Source organism: Agelaius phoeniceus, chromosome 2 (genome assembly GCF_051311805.1).
Source record: "Agelaius phoeniceus isolate bAgePho1 chromosome 2, bAgePho1.hap1, whole genome shotgun sequence".
In the NCBI taxonomy this organism is placed as follows: Eukaryota; Metazoa; Chordata; class Aves; order Passeriformes; family Icteridae; genus Agelaius; species Agelaius phoeniceus.
Genome location: NC_135266.1, coordinates 51,708,957 through 51,724,922, shown reverse-complemented (window position 1 = coordinate 51,724,922; position 15,966 = coordinate 51,708,957). Strand labels below are relative to the sequence as shown.

Here is a 15,966-nt window from a genome sequence, read left to right as displayed (position 1 = left end):
CTGCTAGGGGATAAAGTAGAAAACATGTAGTAGTTTAAATAAACCTGGTTGATATCAATCAGTTAAATGGCTACAGACACATGGAGTTTGATTGCTATTTGTTTACTTAAATCCATTTAGCTTATGTCAGGAAATTGTTGTGTCACTCAAATTGAGTGTTAAATCTGTCTAAATATGTGTACCTGAATTGGTAGGAATCTTCAGCTAGATTGGGTTAAAATTTGTATTGATTAACCATTGCAAGTTCTTACTCTATTTAAAACATATTAAAAAATAAAAAAAATCTTAGTGAGCTGTTCTTGCTGAAAGTAGTCTACCAGGTTAATATTAAAATGCTAATTGCCTGAGCGCCTGTTATGTTGAACTTACTTTCCAATTGGCAGGTGAGGAGCATTCCATGTGTGATGTGTAACCCACCATTTATGAGTAAACCTAATGCTTTTCCTTTAAAACCATGTTACTCTTTCTCCTTCCCAGGCTTTCACAGTTTCTTATCAATATGTCAGAATAATCCCATTTATTAACTGAATATTTCTGTAGCTGAAAACCTGTCTCACAAATATTATACCCTCAAGTTAAGCAGAAAACTATTACTATCCCTGTTTTGCAGAAGCAATAATTGAAATAAAAGAAATGGTGTTTTGTCCAAAACTCCCCCATTTGTGGAAGAGGTTAAGAGTTCATGTGTCCTAATGCAGTATCTTACTCACAGCCAGCTTTTGTTTCTTACATGTCTCAGTTCAAAAGCCTGAAAAGAAAATCTCCTTAGCGTTTATTTTTCCTAACTAGACACAAATTAACTCTTTTCACTAAGTCATCTTCTTATATAGGAACTGATTGCATTTTGGAAGCAGTTTCACAAACAATTACATTTTCTCTTCATATCATTCTGAGAATTTACATTCATTTTTTAATCAATATCTCCTGAAAAAGGCCACTTTCCAATGTCCTGCCAGTCTCTTAAAGATTAAATCTTGAAAACTAAAAATGTGAATTTAAAAAAGTTCTTATTTAATCTGTAGGGTGGATATTTTGTATTTTTTAGGTAATATTTTATATTTTCTGGGAGAAAAAAAAAAGATAAATTTCACAACAGGCCAGAGATCTTATGTGAGTGAGATTAAAGGTCTAGCTTATTTTTTTCTAGGAAACAGAGGATGTGGTGGGATGCAAGAAAACGAGATAAGCATAAGGCAATATTGTGTAGCATAAGTTAAGAACAGAAAATAGTTATTTCATTATCTTTAAAATGTTAAAATCTGATTTATTTTTTAGTTTTTGAGAAATGGTTGCCAAATGCATTTTCCAAGTGTGTTTAAGGTTGGAGAGAGTCCATGTGACCAAGAGGAGAAACAGTTACTAATTAGTTATATTAGGATATGCATAGTTTGTGAAGGGCTCCAAGTGTTTTTTAAGAGCATCTATAAATGATCAGGCTAAGGTTTCCAAGGATTTACATAAATGCTTACGAATGTTAGATTTGAAACATGGCCAGATGAATTCAGAATTCCATTACATTGTTCCAAAATGTTAATGTTTACAGTGTTTGAGAATCCAGTAGCCCCTGTTCTTGCATTCATCTTATCTCAGTATCCTGCACAAAATCCTGGTACTTCTCAATAGTTATCCTGGGTTTTTGCCCACAAGAGTAAAAGAAAAGTCAGATTTATTTTTTTTTCCTCTTTTGTGGAAATGCAAGGGGTCCTGAAGTATCTCTGCTTTACCTCACTTTGACCATTCCACTCTATATTACCAGTTTGTCCTTCTTACTTTTGTGCTGCCTTTGCAGACTACCCCTCACTGCTAAATTCTCTGTGCCCAGATTTTAATTCCATCTCAGCAGTGACCTTGAGAATTCCAGATGAGTTTTCAGCATTTCATTATTAGTCATACTTAAAAGTCTGGCTAATACTATCCTTAGCTGTAATTAAGTTATGCTGAAGAAGATTGACTAGGAATAACCTAGGACAGAAAGCCAATATGTTGGATTTAGGAACCTGGAGAGTAGCAACAGCTGCCATCTGCAAAAAAACAGAGGTAGAGAGAAGTTCAGACGCTCATAAAAAGCTTTGGAGTCATAAGGGGGAGGGCAGTACGTGTTTAATCAGGGATGGAAGCTTAGTGGATAAAAGGAGAAAACTGCTTTGTTGGGGAGAGGGGAAGGAAGGGGTATCTGCAGGGGTTGGGAAGACACGAATGAAAAGATGTGATTGGTAACAGGTGCCTTCAAACAATCTCAATCTCTGCCTCTTCCCCCTCTTTTCTGTGTAAAAAGATTGTACACGATAATGTCAAAATTATTTGTGTTTCTAAAGTGAGCGACTTCCTGCTCATCTATGTGCTGCAACTTGTTTTATATTAAAAAAAATGCTGATGTACAATGCTTAGCTCTCTTTTTAAATGTTAAGCCACAGAGTAATTATCATTTTTCTTATGCTACGTTTATGTTCCAAGATTCTAGTTTCTATTAATGTTCTGCATGTTTTCTAAGTAGATTACAGGAACATTTCTGCATCACAAGTAAGCCCCGGAGCTATTCTCAGCTTTAAGCTTGGAGAAACAAAGTGACATTTACATAGCTAAACGAGTGTAGAGAAGCTTCTGGCTCATTTTTTACAAAGAAAAATATGCTCCCAAGCAGTAGTTCTCATCTTTTTGTTATCTATTTTGTTGCTGTCAAGCTTTATTAAACAGTGAATTCCAAATAGCAGTGAATTTAGGAAGAGGAAGGACTTAACAGCACTGATTCCTTTCTTTGAGCTGTATTATTCAGAATGTGTTACTATCTTTAATATATATTCTTGCAAGAATTGTCTTTCTATTCACAGTGGTATACAGTAAGCAGTTGTGTACTAAATAGGAGGTTTCATAGGAAAAATGCAACATATATAAGGATTATGGGATGGAATCGGCATGTGTATTTTTAATTATATGGTTTTGAGAGAGCTAAAATCAATTAAAGGGATAAACTTTTAAACAAGAAATTGTTGATTGTTGATTAATCTGAAATTGTTCAGATTTTCTCAACATGTATCCCATGTTATATTCTTTTTTCTCTGGATTGACTATGTATATTTCTGTCTCATTCTACTGCATGTCCAGCTGTGTAAAAATTTTACTTTTGTACATTTCATGGTAGCATTTGACTATTACCAAGTGGAAAGTGAATTTAAATACTGTAAGAAATAGCAAAGACAGGGAGAATTAAACTAGAATATTACCATTTCAGAAAATACAGTAGCTTCTACATAATAATGTATGAAAATAAGGCTGTTTTAGCACATTAGCATGTTCGCATCCCTTTCCTGTTAGGTGAACTTAAGAAAGCATACTTTTTATTAAATATTGAGTAAATGAATGTCACAATGGATCAGCTAAAAAAAAAGAGTACTTGGAGAACTAGTTCTAGTTACAATTACAAATATATTTCTGATCCACAATGCAAAAGTGAAAAAAACTTTACAATTTGACGTTAGTTCTGAATTATGAGACAAATTATTTCCTATTTTTGTTAATAAGTTAGAAAGATTAAACTGTTTAGAACAAATTTAAGATACAGCTGAAATAGGCAAAGATTTTTATGTACCTAAAAAGACAGAAGCTGTTCTCTGCAGTGACTGGGACATTTTACTGTTGCCACAGCTCTAATGCGTTCACCTTATAAAACTGGAAGTAGTTTGTAGAACCATATAGTCACAGATCTGTCAGTTCATTTTAAGGTTTTTATATGCACTGGGATATAGAGAACTAGTGAATTAAGTGTAGTGCAGAGAAGTTATCAACATCCTGCATATGGTCTGGCATCTTTCCATCACCCAGTTATCAGCTTCATTTGTTTGATCAGGACATTTCATACTGTCTTCCAGTTTCCAGCTTTACAGTGTGTATCCATATGCCTTAGATGACCATATGTGCAATTCTCACACTGAAATTCTTGCTGACTTCTTGTATTTCCAGTACAGCTGCAATTAGGATCCAACTATGTCAAATACACTCTGCCTTACTTGAAGGATTGAACAATGACTTGTGATGTTTTCTTGATTTCATAGGTGGTTTGTTAAAATTTTCTTTGAGCTGTTTTATGGATGTAGATTCTACTCCTGATAGGCACAAGCTTCAGTGTTGAAGCTGAGTTTGCACCAGTTGTGCCACTGCTTCCTATCCATCTGCAGTCTTAAGTAAGGGAATGGACTGGCTGACCATTTGCTTCATTTTACTGTCATGTCAAAATGGCACTTCTGCAATGTCTTTCTCCTGTTTGACAACTTGTCATTATTACTGTTACTGTCCAGTGTTGTGAATTTGTGCTAATGGTGTTGGTCTTTTTCCCACTTCCAGCCAAAAAAGGAAACTGATAATTCATTCCAGGCTATAGCCTGTCTTCTGTAGTATGTCTCTAGCAGAAATAAAACCCCTGAAGGACAGTTAAAAAATAGTTCTTTGTGTGAATTGTCAGCACTTCTGAAGAGGAGATATTGTAGGTACTACTTCTGTTTGAGAGTCTCATTCCTTGATAATGACACATATGTCTCCTTTCTCTAGTGCACTCCAAAGTTTGAGTACCATACTCAAACTTCAAAGTGCTATATGCAAGTCGTTGCAAATGTTGAAAGGTTTAACCAGGTTTTGTTTCAGGTTTTGTTGTTGTGCAGAAATATGTTTATGCCAAGAATTCATACAATGAGCTTTGTTTGTTTACCTCCATTTTAACTGGTGAATTCCAGTGCTGTCAAAGGTACTGCCACTGTAAAGATGACTTGAGAAGTTATTTGTCAAGTGACAGTGACAGAAATGGATCTTGCCTAATATAAAAAATATATCATGTAGGTATCTACACCTGAAAATCATCTAGGGATTTGCAGTTAGGAAAAAGAAACAGATACTAGTGTGGCGTGATTTACCATAATCTCATTTAAAATACGCAAAATTAATATTATTTTTGAATTTCTCACCAACAGCAATATAAAGGGATCAGACAAGCTAGTTTGCCTAGGTTTGAACATTATTACTGAAGATATCTAAAGATGCATGTGAGGAAATCCAGCCATGTATCCAGTCACATGTTCCAAAGCCAAACTTTAGTCAGAGTTGTCACATGTTCCAAAGCCACATTGCAATCAGAGTTCTCACAAGATCCCTGTCCACCTTAGTATTAGCAATTAAATGATACAACTTTATTTCAATGTACCTTTACTTTCACAAAAGTTTCAGTAGAAGTCTAAGAGGGATCCAAGTGAGGAACTGCACAGGACTTCACAGAGGGCAATATCCTTAGTATTTTCTCTACCATCACCTGATGTGCCCATTAATCTTGATCCTAGTGAACACCTTGAGACAGTCAACTGTGAAGATGGTTCCTTCTGAACCACCCTGCCCTGACTTTTTCCAGATTAGGATAATTTTCTCTTGAGAAGAAGATATAGGAAGTATAAAACTTTCATTTTTTCTCTGAATCCTCTCTTGAACATTTGTATATTGAACATGAACTTTTCATTCTTCAGAGAGTGAGTAATCATTCCAGAATATGCTCTTTACAGAACACTACCAAATGACTATAACATTCTTAAATGCTGGTTTAAGTTTCTCAAATCGAGGTTCTTTAACAAACCTGTAGCTTCAATTTCTGAACTTTGTTTTTCCCTGTGCAGACTTGTTTGAAGACTACAATAGCTGAGTAACTAAGAGGAAACATGCAGGTGAAGACAGATTGTGCTGACTTGCCATGAACATGTTTTCCATGCCAGTATGGCTATCTTCCCTCACTTGTGTGTTCTAATATATTTATTGTTTTTATTGTTAATATTATTTTAGAATTTAATGAAGCCATAATAGTCACCAGGCTGCTACATTCCAAGCTACTATTTGGCTTCCACATTGAGAAGAGTCCAGTCTCTGGTCTCAAGTTGTAGTGCACTAAAAGTCTTTTTGTGAAGCAGTTTTTTGTTCAATCCCTTCCATGCATGGGGGGTGTACAGTCAAACTCCAGACGATACATATTTTATTTTGAGTTATAGTTTAACCACATGGGGACCATATGGCAGTTAAACTGAAAAATATCAGCTTTCCAAAGGAGGTCCTGACCATACATACTTTGCTCTCACAGTACAGGAGACTTAAGGATTGGGAGTGAGAATACACATCTAAAATTGTCACGTTAGTGCTTGGCTCACAAATTTTGAAAGACCTTTACTTTTGATCAGCATCCCTGAGGGAGGAGACCTCAAGTTTTATCCCTCTTTCATCTGATTTTTCTGACTTTGACAGTGAAATTGGTTTTCTGTGCTATTCTTTTATGCTGTGTTCTTCTCTGGGAACACTTGTCAGTCATCAAAATTCAGTGGTTCTGCCAGAACCTGATACATTTTGTAGGGCAGAAATCTCTTGTTCACCTTCCGCAGTACAAGTTCTCTGCTTCAAAATGAAGTTATAATCTAAGGTGAAGTTTGCAATTATAAATTCTTAAATATATGCAATTGTAAATTGCATATAGAATTCCTAAATTCTTTATGCAGAGCTTAAAGTAGAATGCCACTTGCCATGATAAATGTTCAGTTAACTGGACATTCTATTATCAGGGCCACTTTTGCTTTAGAGGACGTTTACCTGAGTGCAGTAACCATGAGCTTTACTGCATGAGGAAAGAGTCAGATGGATCTGACACCCACTGGTTGCTGCTATCATTTTAGGCATATGAAAAAGCCATTCAATTTACCATTAGAATGAGCTACCTTGAGACCACACAGTATATATCTCTTCCTACTGAGGAGTTCCAACTGTTTGGTTTGATCTATGTAACACTTCTTTTCAGGATCATTGTATGGAGATTATTTGAGGTGCAAGACTTCCCTGCCGTAAGAACCCAAGAATTGACATGTATGACATTGATTCCTGTTAGCCAGTTATTTTTTCTTGAGACTGTTATTTTGTATCTGCTTCCAGAGTATCATAGATAGATAAATAGATAGATAGATAGACAGATAGATGTCTCATTAACTGCTTATATAAATTTACATAGTTATTATAACTATATATACACATATATAATGTTAAGTGCTATTCAACCTTTTGAGTGCACACAGAGGATTCTTTCTTCCTTTGATTATAGTTACATGACAGATACAGAAAGAAAAAAAATTATGCTGTTGACAATTCACTGAAAAAAATGAAATTACTATCTTGATACTATACTTGATTACAATGTTTAATGTAGGTATTTCTTTCACATACTTCATCAGTTACATGATAAATGAGCACCTTTTTATGCCTCAGTCATTTCCCACAAGACAGTTCTTTTTCATTTTGCTTTGATGATGTAAGTCGTGATTTTGTTACAATACCTAATATTCTGTTAATTTTGAATTAGGAAGACATAAGCTGCTCTTTTGGTACATGTATGTTTGAGCCTGTATCAAGGACATCAAAACCAATGTTAATAGAATTCCCTTTATAGTATCTGTAACTCAAAATACACTTATATTTTATATGGCTCCATGCCTTATTTTTGCACTTCCTTATCTTATAGTTGCATTGCTAGTTGAAGGAATCAAATTTTATCCTTTGTATTCCAAAACTGATCCATTTTTCTAGGTCCTATTTTAATTATCCACAATAGACAGGTAAAATCTATTTTAAATAAACTACAGCTTATTTTTACTTTTTATTTAAGCTCAAACATCATTAGAAAGTCCCTGAATTTTCTGAAGTATGAGTAGGTAATACCCTTTTTTACTTTACCTTTTAAAAATTACTTACACTTCTTCAGTTTGGTTCTTTTAACACTGTTTTAAAGGCTGATGATTTCCAGTTAGTTCCTCAACACCACTATTTAGCCTAATAAATTAGCAAGGTAGAATTTGGGAAATATTCCAAACTAGAAGACATTTTAATTAATGGACACTGTGGAAAAGACTGCTGTCTATCCCTTTTCTGTACCTTACTAAAGAGTCATAGAAGCACTTAAGTTGGACAAGACCTCTAAGATCGAGTCCAACCTTTATATCTCCTTCTCAGCTTGTATATTGGCACACAAAATTGCTTTTACTATTTTTAACTAAGGTTGTTGGACATAACTTACCAAAAATAAATGGAAATGAGCAAGTAGTTTCTTCTGATACTATTTACAATGCAATACACGTTACCTTACTTCACCTCCTGCTACATCACTCCCAGTATTCTCAGTCCATTCATTCTAATCAGTTACTTTGAATGCCAACTCCTTTTCTGGTTATGTATGCAGAATTTTCAAGTATTCTTTTATAGTTCAAGTAATCTTTACTAAATATGAATTAATATCCATAAGTAGAATACAGGATGTTAGATTGTCCTAAAGTATAAATCTATGTATGTTTTAGAAAACCTACCAAGTAGATAATCTGTGGTGTGAAAACTTGTTCTAAAAACACAGTTAGTTCCTTTTAAGAAAATAATTTGATACTTCAAATCTGTGTGTAAGGGGAAATATGATTGCACACTGGCTATTCAGGATGAAAGTTGTTTTAGGCAAAGTAGAAGCCTGAGAAAAGTAAATGATAAGGAGAGTGAGGTGAGAAATGGATCCAGCTTATCACAACTAAATTTAGGTATCAAAATGAAGGTGTCTGTGGTGAGGTATCTTTCTGTGCTTTATAGTTAACAGCAGCCTAATCAGCAAGACTAATGTTACAACACCAATAATGTCCCACTTCTGAATGGAGTCACTTTCCAATCTGCATTGTCTGTAATAGAAAATTAGATTCTTATCTCGTGGTTAGATACTTATGTTTAGATACAGCAGTTTAGGTGTTCCAAGTTCAAGTGAAATCCCAATTAATGTGTCACATAGCTCATTACTTTGATTTTTTGGACTTGTGCTGGTACACAGAACAACATCCTTAACAAAAATTCATCAGGTAGCTGTGGGCAGACTTTCAAAATATTTAATAACATAGTCCTGATACTTGTTTGTATGGGTGACACTAATTGTATGTAAGCACTGTTTTTGTGCCAGCTGCACAGGTTACTTTTTTCCTTGTGTCATCTTAACCCACTGGTTTTTGCCAACTGCATTGTTTTCCATGTGTCTGCACTGCCACGTCCCCACAGAATGTTGCGTAAGCGCTGAGTGGGTGCTTGTGTTCCCGTGGTTTGTGACAGTGAGGCCAGAGGTGTAAAGCTAACCCAGGGAGGAGCTGGGTGAATCCACTCAGAGGTGTTGGTACTCATAATCCTCCCAAGAAGGATTTCTGTCTGGCTGTCCAAAGCCAAAGCCCTCAACCCTGGAAGCCTCAAAACAGTGACACATATCTTGCATAGCATGGCTTATATGTCCAGCAGCCAGCGTGGCAAAGACCAGATACTTCCCCAGAGAAATTGGGAAATGCAGAGCTTTAGCAACACTGTTTTCTACAGTGCACTGAGTAACTGAAGGGGATATTGTAAGTAAATTTGCACAGCTCTGCCTGGGCATAGAAACATGGACTTCACACATTAAAAGTGGAAGAATTTAATCATCCATTTCTCTTCACATCTTCCTTTACTTAGCTTATCCTGAAGCTAGTACATGTCCTTCTCCACAAAAGATTCTTACCTTCTCCTTTGAATCCTCTACCTGTTTTCCCCTTCTTTCAGAAGGTCTTGTTCCCACTGGAACAAGTTCACATATTTCTGCTAAGTACAATCTCCAGAGCTGCTTTTTCCTTGCTAGCTTTCTAGATCAACTTGCTGGATTTTAGGATTGGAAAATAATACTTATAGAATCAAGATAGCATGCCAGCAGTAGCAGGTACTCATGACTGTTTGAAACTTAAAAGTGAAGGTAAGAATTAAGATTGTGTTCAGGAGCACAGAAATCTGAAGAGATGGTTAAAATTACTGCAGTTCAAGACAGAGTTTTGTGTTCAGTTTTTCCTTTGTTGACTACAGAAAATCTCTTGCAAATATGTTGTGGCAATTTTCTTTTCTTCTTTAGCAGTACACATACCAGTAATTCTGTTGGATTCAGTGTTTCTTGTGCTATTTATTTTGCCAAGTGTCTTAAGGTCTTTCTTAGTAAATGAGGAGGGGGTTTAGAATAAATATTAAGACAACCTTAGCTAAATGCTTATGATAAATTTGGCTGTGATGCCAAAATAGTTTCTTCGTTGTGGACTAATTTTTCATCCCCACTCCCTGTCATTCTTTCCTATAGCTTCACATTAGAGAATCCTCCTGTCACAAGGGAAGCTTGTGTGAGAGCTGACTCTCCAGAGCCTATTCCAAGTCTGAAAACAGACAGTGCTGTCAAGTGCAGGACAGATTCTATTAAGTAGAGAAGACTTTAAAGTGCCAAGTGGATCTTGACACAAGAGAATTTGACCCTACACATTCAAGTTGCAACTCTGTTTCTGAAATAAATCTGTGTGACAGTTTTTGTGTTTTGCCTTGTTCAAACGTGCAACTATTTGGTCCACAGAATAACACAGTTTAAGTATAGGAACACCATTTGCTAATGTCAAAACATTGTTTATGTACAATTTAATCTCCTGTGATGGTGTATTTATTTGCTGTGTACTTGCTTGAGTTATTTTCATCAAGAAATTCTGTCTATGTGTTGCTTTGGCAACATCTTTGCAGAGTTTACAACTTTGAAAAACATGTTGGCATCAGCTATGCAGTCCTTTTAAACAGCTGCTCTGCAGTCATGCTGTTTCAACATGCCACCACACATGGCTGAATTATGCAAATAGTTAATATTAAATGACTGAGATACAAGAACAATTTGTACACTCAATAAAGCTGGTCTGTGGAGTGTAACTTTCATTCATGTAACTCAGTTAGTATTCAACAATTTAAAGGCTTCAGCATGTTTCTTTTGACTTTGTTTCTTGTATTAAAGGCAGCAGTGGACAGAGAGAAGGTATATGGCAGGAGTATTTTAAAAGGCTGATGTTTTTTTTTAACTCATCACAAATAATTCAATGAAAATAGAATGTACATCAATGTCATTTTCTAGCAGGTATTAAATAGGTAAGATTTAACAAATATTTGTCATTCAGCTATAAACACAAATTACCCTTTTCTGATTGAGAGATGAGACAGAATGTTAATTATATATAAGGCTAATACAGTAACAGTGTTGCTTATTGAAAACAACACCATTTGTAAAAAGCAACAAAACAAAAACATTAATGTTTTAAAACATGTACAATTTTCTTAAAATTTACATTGAAAGGCTTTTCTACTGATCTTGCTGTTCTAATTCTACAATAATGAATGCTCTAAATAATACTACTAATAGCAATAATAATGATTAATTTACATTAATTATTTCTCCTTCTCTTTACATTCTGTAACTTATTTTATAGTAATCATAACCATTAGATGGGGGGGAGAGGGAACATTAGGATGTAGATGTGGTGAAACATGACAAAAGAAGATGTGCAGTTAAAGTCAGAAAATGCTATGTTTTTTCCTTTATCACTCTACTGTACATTTTGAATAATCTAGTTTGTTCTGATTAAATATTAAGGAAAGATTACATTTTTAATTCAAATTGTTTTTATAGGATATCCAAAAAAAAGGCTGCATTTCTATATATCCTCATTCCTTTTTCCACACTGGAACTTTAATTTTTTCACAAAACTTATTTTCCATTCTGATCCTATTTTTGCTGTACATCCTCTAAAAGTTCTTCATTGATTTTTCTTTTCTAATCTCGATATAAAGAAATATATCCAGATTATAAAGAAATAGTGATGTATTTATAATTTTCTGTGCAAGACCTAGTGCTCAAAAGTACAAGTTGCCACAGTCATTCAAATTAGATTTGTACAGTCCCTCAGCCTGAAAAAATAAATGCAAAAGAATTCCTTTAAGTGGAATGGAAGTCGAAGTTAAATAAGATAATGTGCTTCTTACTACACAGTAAATGTTCTCTTTTACAGCCTTTAAGCAAGACAAAATTTGAGTTGTATAAATCCTCTGTGCCTATTTTATTTTCTTACTTCGCTAGGGTTTAAGTAGTAATCTTATTAATTATAGCAAGTATATATTCTTTTTTACATTTACAAATCTATGTTTGGTGAATATAAATATATTATTAACAAATAAATATTTATAGGTTCAAATGTAATTTAACTTAATAACTTAGCATTGTTCTTTTGTGGTTTTATAGGAATTAGCCACAATGAAGCAGATTATTTTTACTCTACATGGTAAAGGCTGTGAACAAAATCTACCTCAGTCTCATATTGGTGTAAAAAGTGCATCTGGAAAACAATCAATCCCTTTGGTAAAACTGCTGCCAGAACATGAAGAAGAAAATATATTTACACCTAAGCCAACATTATTTGTAAGTACTGTGATAAGAGTAAGTGCCAAAACTTCTGATGGTTCTCCTCACTTTTAAAAAAAAAAAAAAGTGGATTCATCCTTCAGGGAGATGTGTAATTAATTCAGCTCTTTATGGAAACAGTCAGTGTCAAGGAGAAAATTAGAGTTTTTGATGTTTTTTTAATGATTTGGTTACTTTCTATATCTTAAGTTCACAGCAAACCAGGTCTTTTTAAAAAAAAATACCATTGTTGTATTACAACACTGAGAGGCTAGCAAGATTTTAATAGTTGTAGGGATTCACAGACCATGTATACTAATTTAAATGTACTATGATTGTGTGTAAGTGGAGTTTGTACATATCTATATTAAGAAGCAGGTGTGAGGAAATAGGTGTATTTCTGGATGCTTAAATTGACATATATTAATATGTATGTGCTTATGTATCTAAATATATATAAAAAACAGAACACCACTATTGATATCACTTCTGTTGCTATGGAAGCCTGATGTTATAAAATCAGTATAAAACCCTGTTTTATTCCTTCACAAACTAAAAACTTGGCTTTTAATATTTGAATTGGCCCACTTCAGATTTAGTGCCTCTGGTATTGGAAAGTTTCCTGAAAATAGTTTAGAAGGTTCTGCCTATGACTGTGTCTGAACTAATAGATTCAAGACAGCCAAGTTGAAATGCTGAATCACAAAGCAAGTCATTACTCTTATTTACAAACTTCATAATGCTACCTTTCTCTGGGGTGAACGGGGTGTATCCACACTGCATAACATATGTGCTGATTTGGTTCAAAGAGAACTCTTTTTTTCTTTTTTTTTCTTTTTTTTTTTTCTTATTTTGTTGGTTTTTTGTTGTTGTTTCTTTTTTTCCTGGTAGAGACTTTAACATACAGTGTCTTAAATAATATGAGTTTTGTAGTGTAGCACACCCATGTATTGGCTGTATAATACAAAAAGTAGGAAACAGTAGCATCTCTGAGACATGACATGAGGACATTTAGGAGTTCAAATTTTGCTTGAATAGCATTATTAGACTAAACACAGATTTATCCAGTGCTGTTTCATCCATAGTCCTTTTGGTAGTGCTAAATCATACTGCCCAAACTTTGTTTTTGATGGAGCTATTCAGTGATCCGAAACATAAGCAAACAGTTTGTGAAAATAATCTGGGGCTTCCTTGCATAATCTGTCCTGTCTTACTTAGGGATGTAGAAATTGTGTAGGAATACAGGAAAACATTACATTAAGAAATTGTAACCAATTTCTCTGTGAAAAATTCTAGCCTTTGCAGACTTAGGAGTAGAGAACTGAAAATGAGCAGATGTCACAGGTTTTCTTCTTAGATAGGAAAAGAAATTAGTAGTCCTGTGAAAATCCTGCCAGTTTAGGTCAATTTCCAGAATTCTAAAAGTTTGCACAAATAGACCGGATTTGTTTTTGTAACTGGAGTCTTCAAAAATAATAAAGCAGACTTTTAAATTAAATTATTTTTATGTTTTGGAAGACAGAATGAATAGAGAGCAGTCAGAAAAGGGAACTAGAAAGGAATAAGTTTAGGGACAACAGACTGAGACAGTGCTCACTAACTAAAGAAATTATACCCAACCCTGGAAGCAGAATAGTCCTTACCTTGTTCCACCTCCAATTGATTTGTTCTATTTCTATTAAAACTTAAACTATTTTATTTTATACAAACCACCACTGAATTTGCCACAAGCAATCCTGACTGTGTAACAGTAACCCATAGGATTATGAAGGCAAGGAAAAGTTGCTCACAGATAATTCTCTGCAACTAAAATACCTTGTACAGAGTTGGAAAACTTCTGTTTTCTTTTCTTTTCAATAAATATTTTTAAGAACTATATTCCTGCATAAAATGTTGGTCAGTTTTGGCACACCTAAGAATCTCATTTCTAAGATCTATTCCTTTCTTAGCTGGAAAACACAGATGATGTTATTTCAAATGAAACCTATTTATGGCACAGTTGATGCTGTCACAATTTGTGACAGGTATTTTTTTAAAAATTACTTCATTTTCACCATAAAATCTGCTTTTTATAACCTGGAAATGCGGAGGTTTTAATACTGGTATGTTGTAATAGTAACTTTAAATGTGTAGTTTTGGTTTTGATATTTGCATTTAAGCAAAGAACTCAACTTTGAACTACATAGGAAGGACAGAGACTTGTGTAGATTGTTTAAATTGTGTAGATTGCCTGTTTTTCTTCTGTTCACTGTCTCACAAATAAATGTTCTTTCTTTTACAGACAAATAAAGAGGTACCTGTGTGGTACAAGAAACTGAAGAAGAAAACATCAGCATAGCATTTTTCAAAAATTATTCAAAATAATCCTTTGGGGAGCTTTTCTTTAAAGAAAGTTATTTTCACCATAGTGAATGCTCGTTTTACTGTAAAAGCAAACAACTGGTTTGGTTTTAACTGTTTCTTTTTTGACTGTCAAATACTCTTATGCTTCATAAAATAATTTCTAGATCTCTCATGTGAATAAAATGTGTGAAAATGATACATGCAATAATTTTGCTAACATTTATTTGAATTTTAAAAGATAAATAAACACTAGTGTGTTCTACAAATTATAATCTGGGCAGTTAAAGGATGTGTTATTCAGGGTGTTCAAATTAATGCATGTTTCAGCCTTTTTATATTGTTTTTCCTGGACCCTGTGTTTCATGCCACATTCTGACTATTCTGACTAATGGAAATTTTCAAAATATACATTCATTAGTATTGTATTTTCTATAAAGGAAATTCATGTCAGCTGGAAACAAAATTTCTTACTGGCCTTAATTTGTAGTTCATCACTTGACGTCATTTGTATAACCAAACAGGCATTAAAAATACTTTAAAGAAGCAATAAAATACATCCTAATTATCAGCACTGATACTTAATGGGCTAGACAGTACTGCAGTTACATCAATGTAATAATAAAAATAGAACCATGATGTGTGAGGACTGTAGTGTGCAGTAGGGAAATAGATAACTTACCATATTTAATTGTATGAAAATAAGCTCTAAGGTCCAAGAACACATTCTACTTGTTTATTCCACTCCACCATCTATTCTAATTATACAAAAGTTCTCTAATTTTTCAAAGCATTCTTGACTGCATATGGTACATTTCTATGCATAACTTAAATACAGATCTTTCAAGTACTGCATACTGAAAATATTGCTCAGATTTAATTTAAGAGAAAGCTCCTTCTTCTTAGTGCCTTTTTCCTTGACAATATCTCTTAAATTGTTAATGTGTTCTAACCTGGACATGAACAATAATTATTTACTATATAATACTGAGCTATATCAAGTTATGATTCCCTTTCCTTCTTTTTCCAAACAGTTGAAGCACAGTAATACTTCCTCTGCTCCAGGAAAGCTTCAGTTTCATTTTTTTTTTTCATTTTCTTGTTCTGAGAGACCACAGTAAAAATGCTGGCAATTGCACATCACAGGTTTAAAATTATCATTCTGTGAGTGAGGTAGGCCAAGTGTGTAGAGAGAGGTGATAATCTTTTATTAGACTAACTGCTGCTCCCTGGGGAAAAATCACAAAAACCTTTGGGCTCACAAACATTCAGTACAGTCATTTCTGAATAAAGTTTCCGGAAGTCTAGGTTTTATCTAACATATATTTTTATGTGAC

General features: G+C 34.1%; 1 protein-coding gene across 2 annotated transcripts in view; it reads left to right on the top strand.

Moving 5' to 3' along the window:
* PIBF1 (progesterone immunomodulatory binding factor 1) overlaps positions 1 to 15,197 on the top strand; it is a 106,296-nt gene extending 91,099 nt beyond the window's left edge. For both annotated transcript variants that reach the window (XM_077173616.1, XM_054655026.2), the window contains exons 17-18: positions 12,131 to 12,307; positions 14,571 to 15,197. In XM_077173616.1, coding sequence (XP_077029731.1) covers positions 12,131 to 12,307; positions 14,571 to 14,627 — 234 coding nt within the window. In that variant the 3' untranslated portion in view covers positions 14,628 to 15,197. The remainder of the gene's footprint in view (positions 1 to 12,130; positions 12,308 to 14,570) is intronic.
* The last annotated feature ends 769 nt before the right edge of the window (positions 15,198 to 15,966 follow it).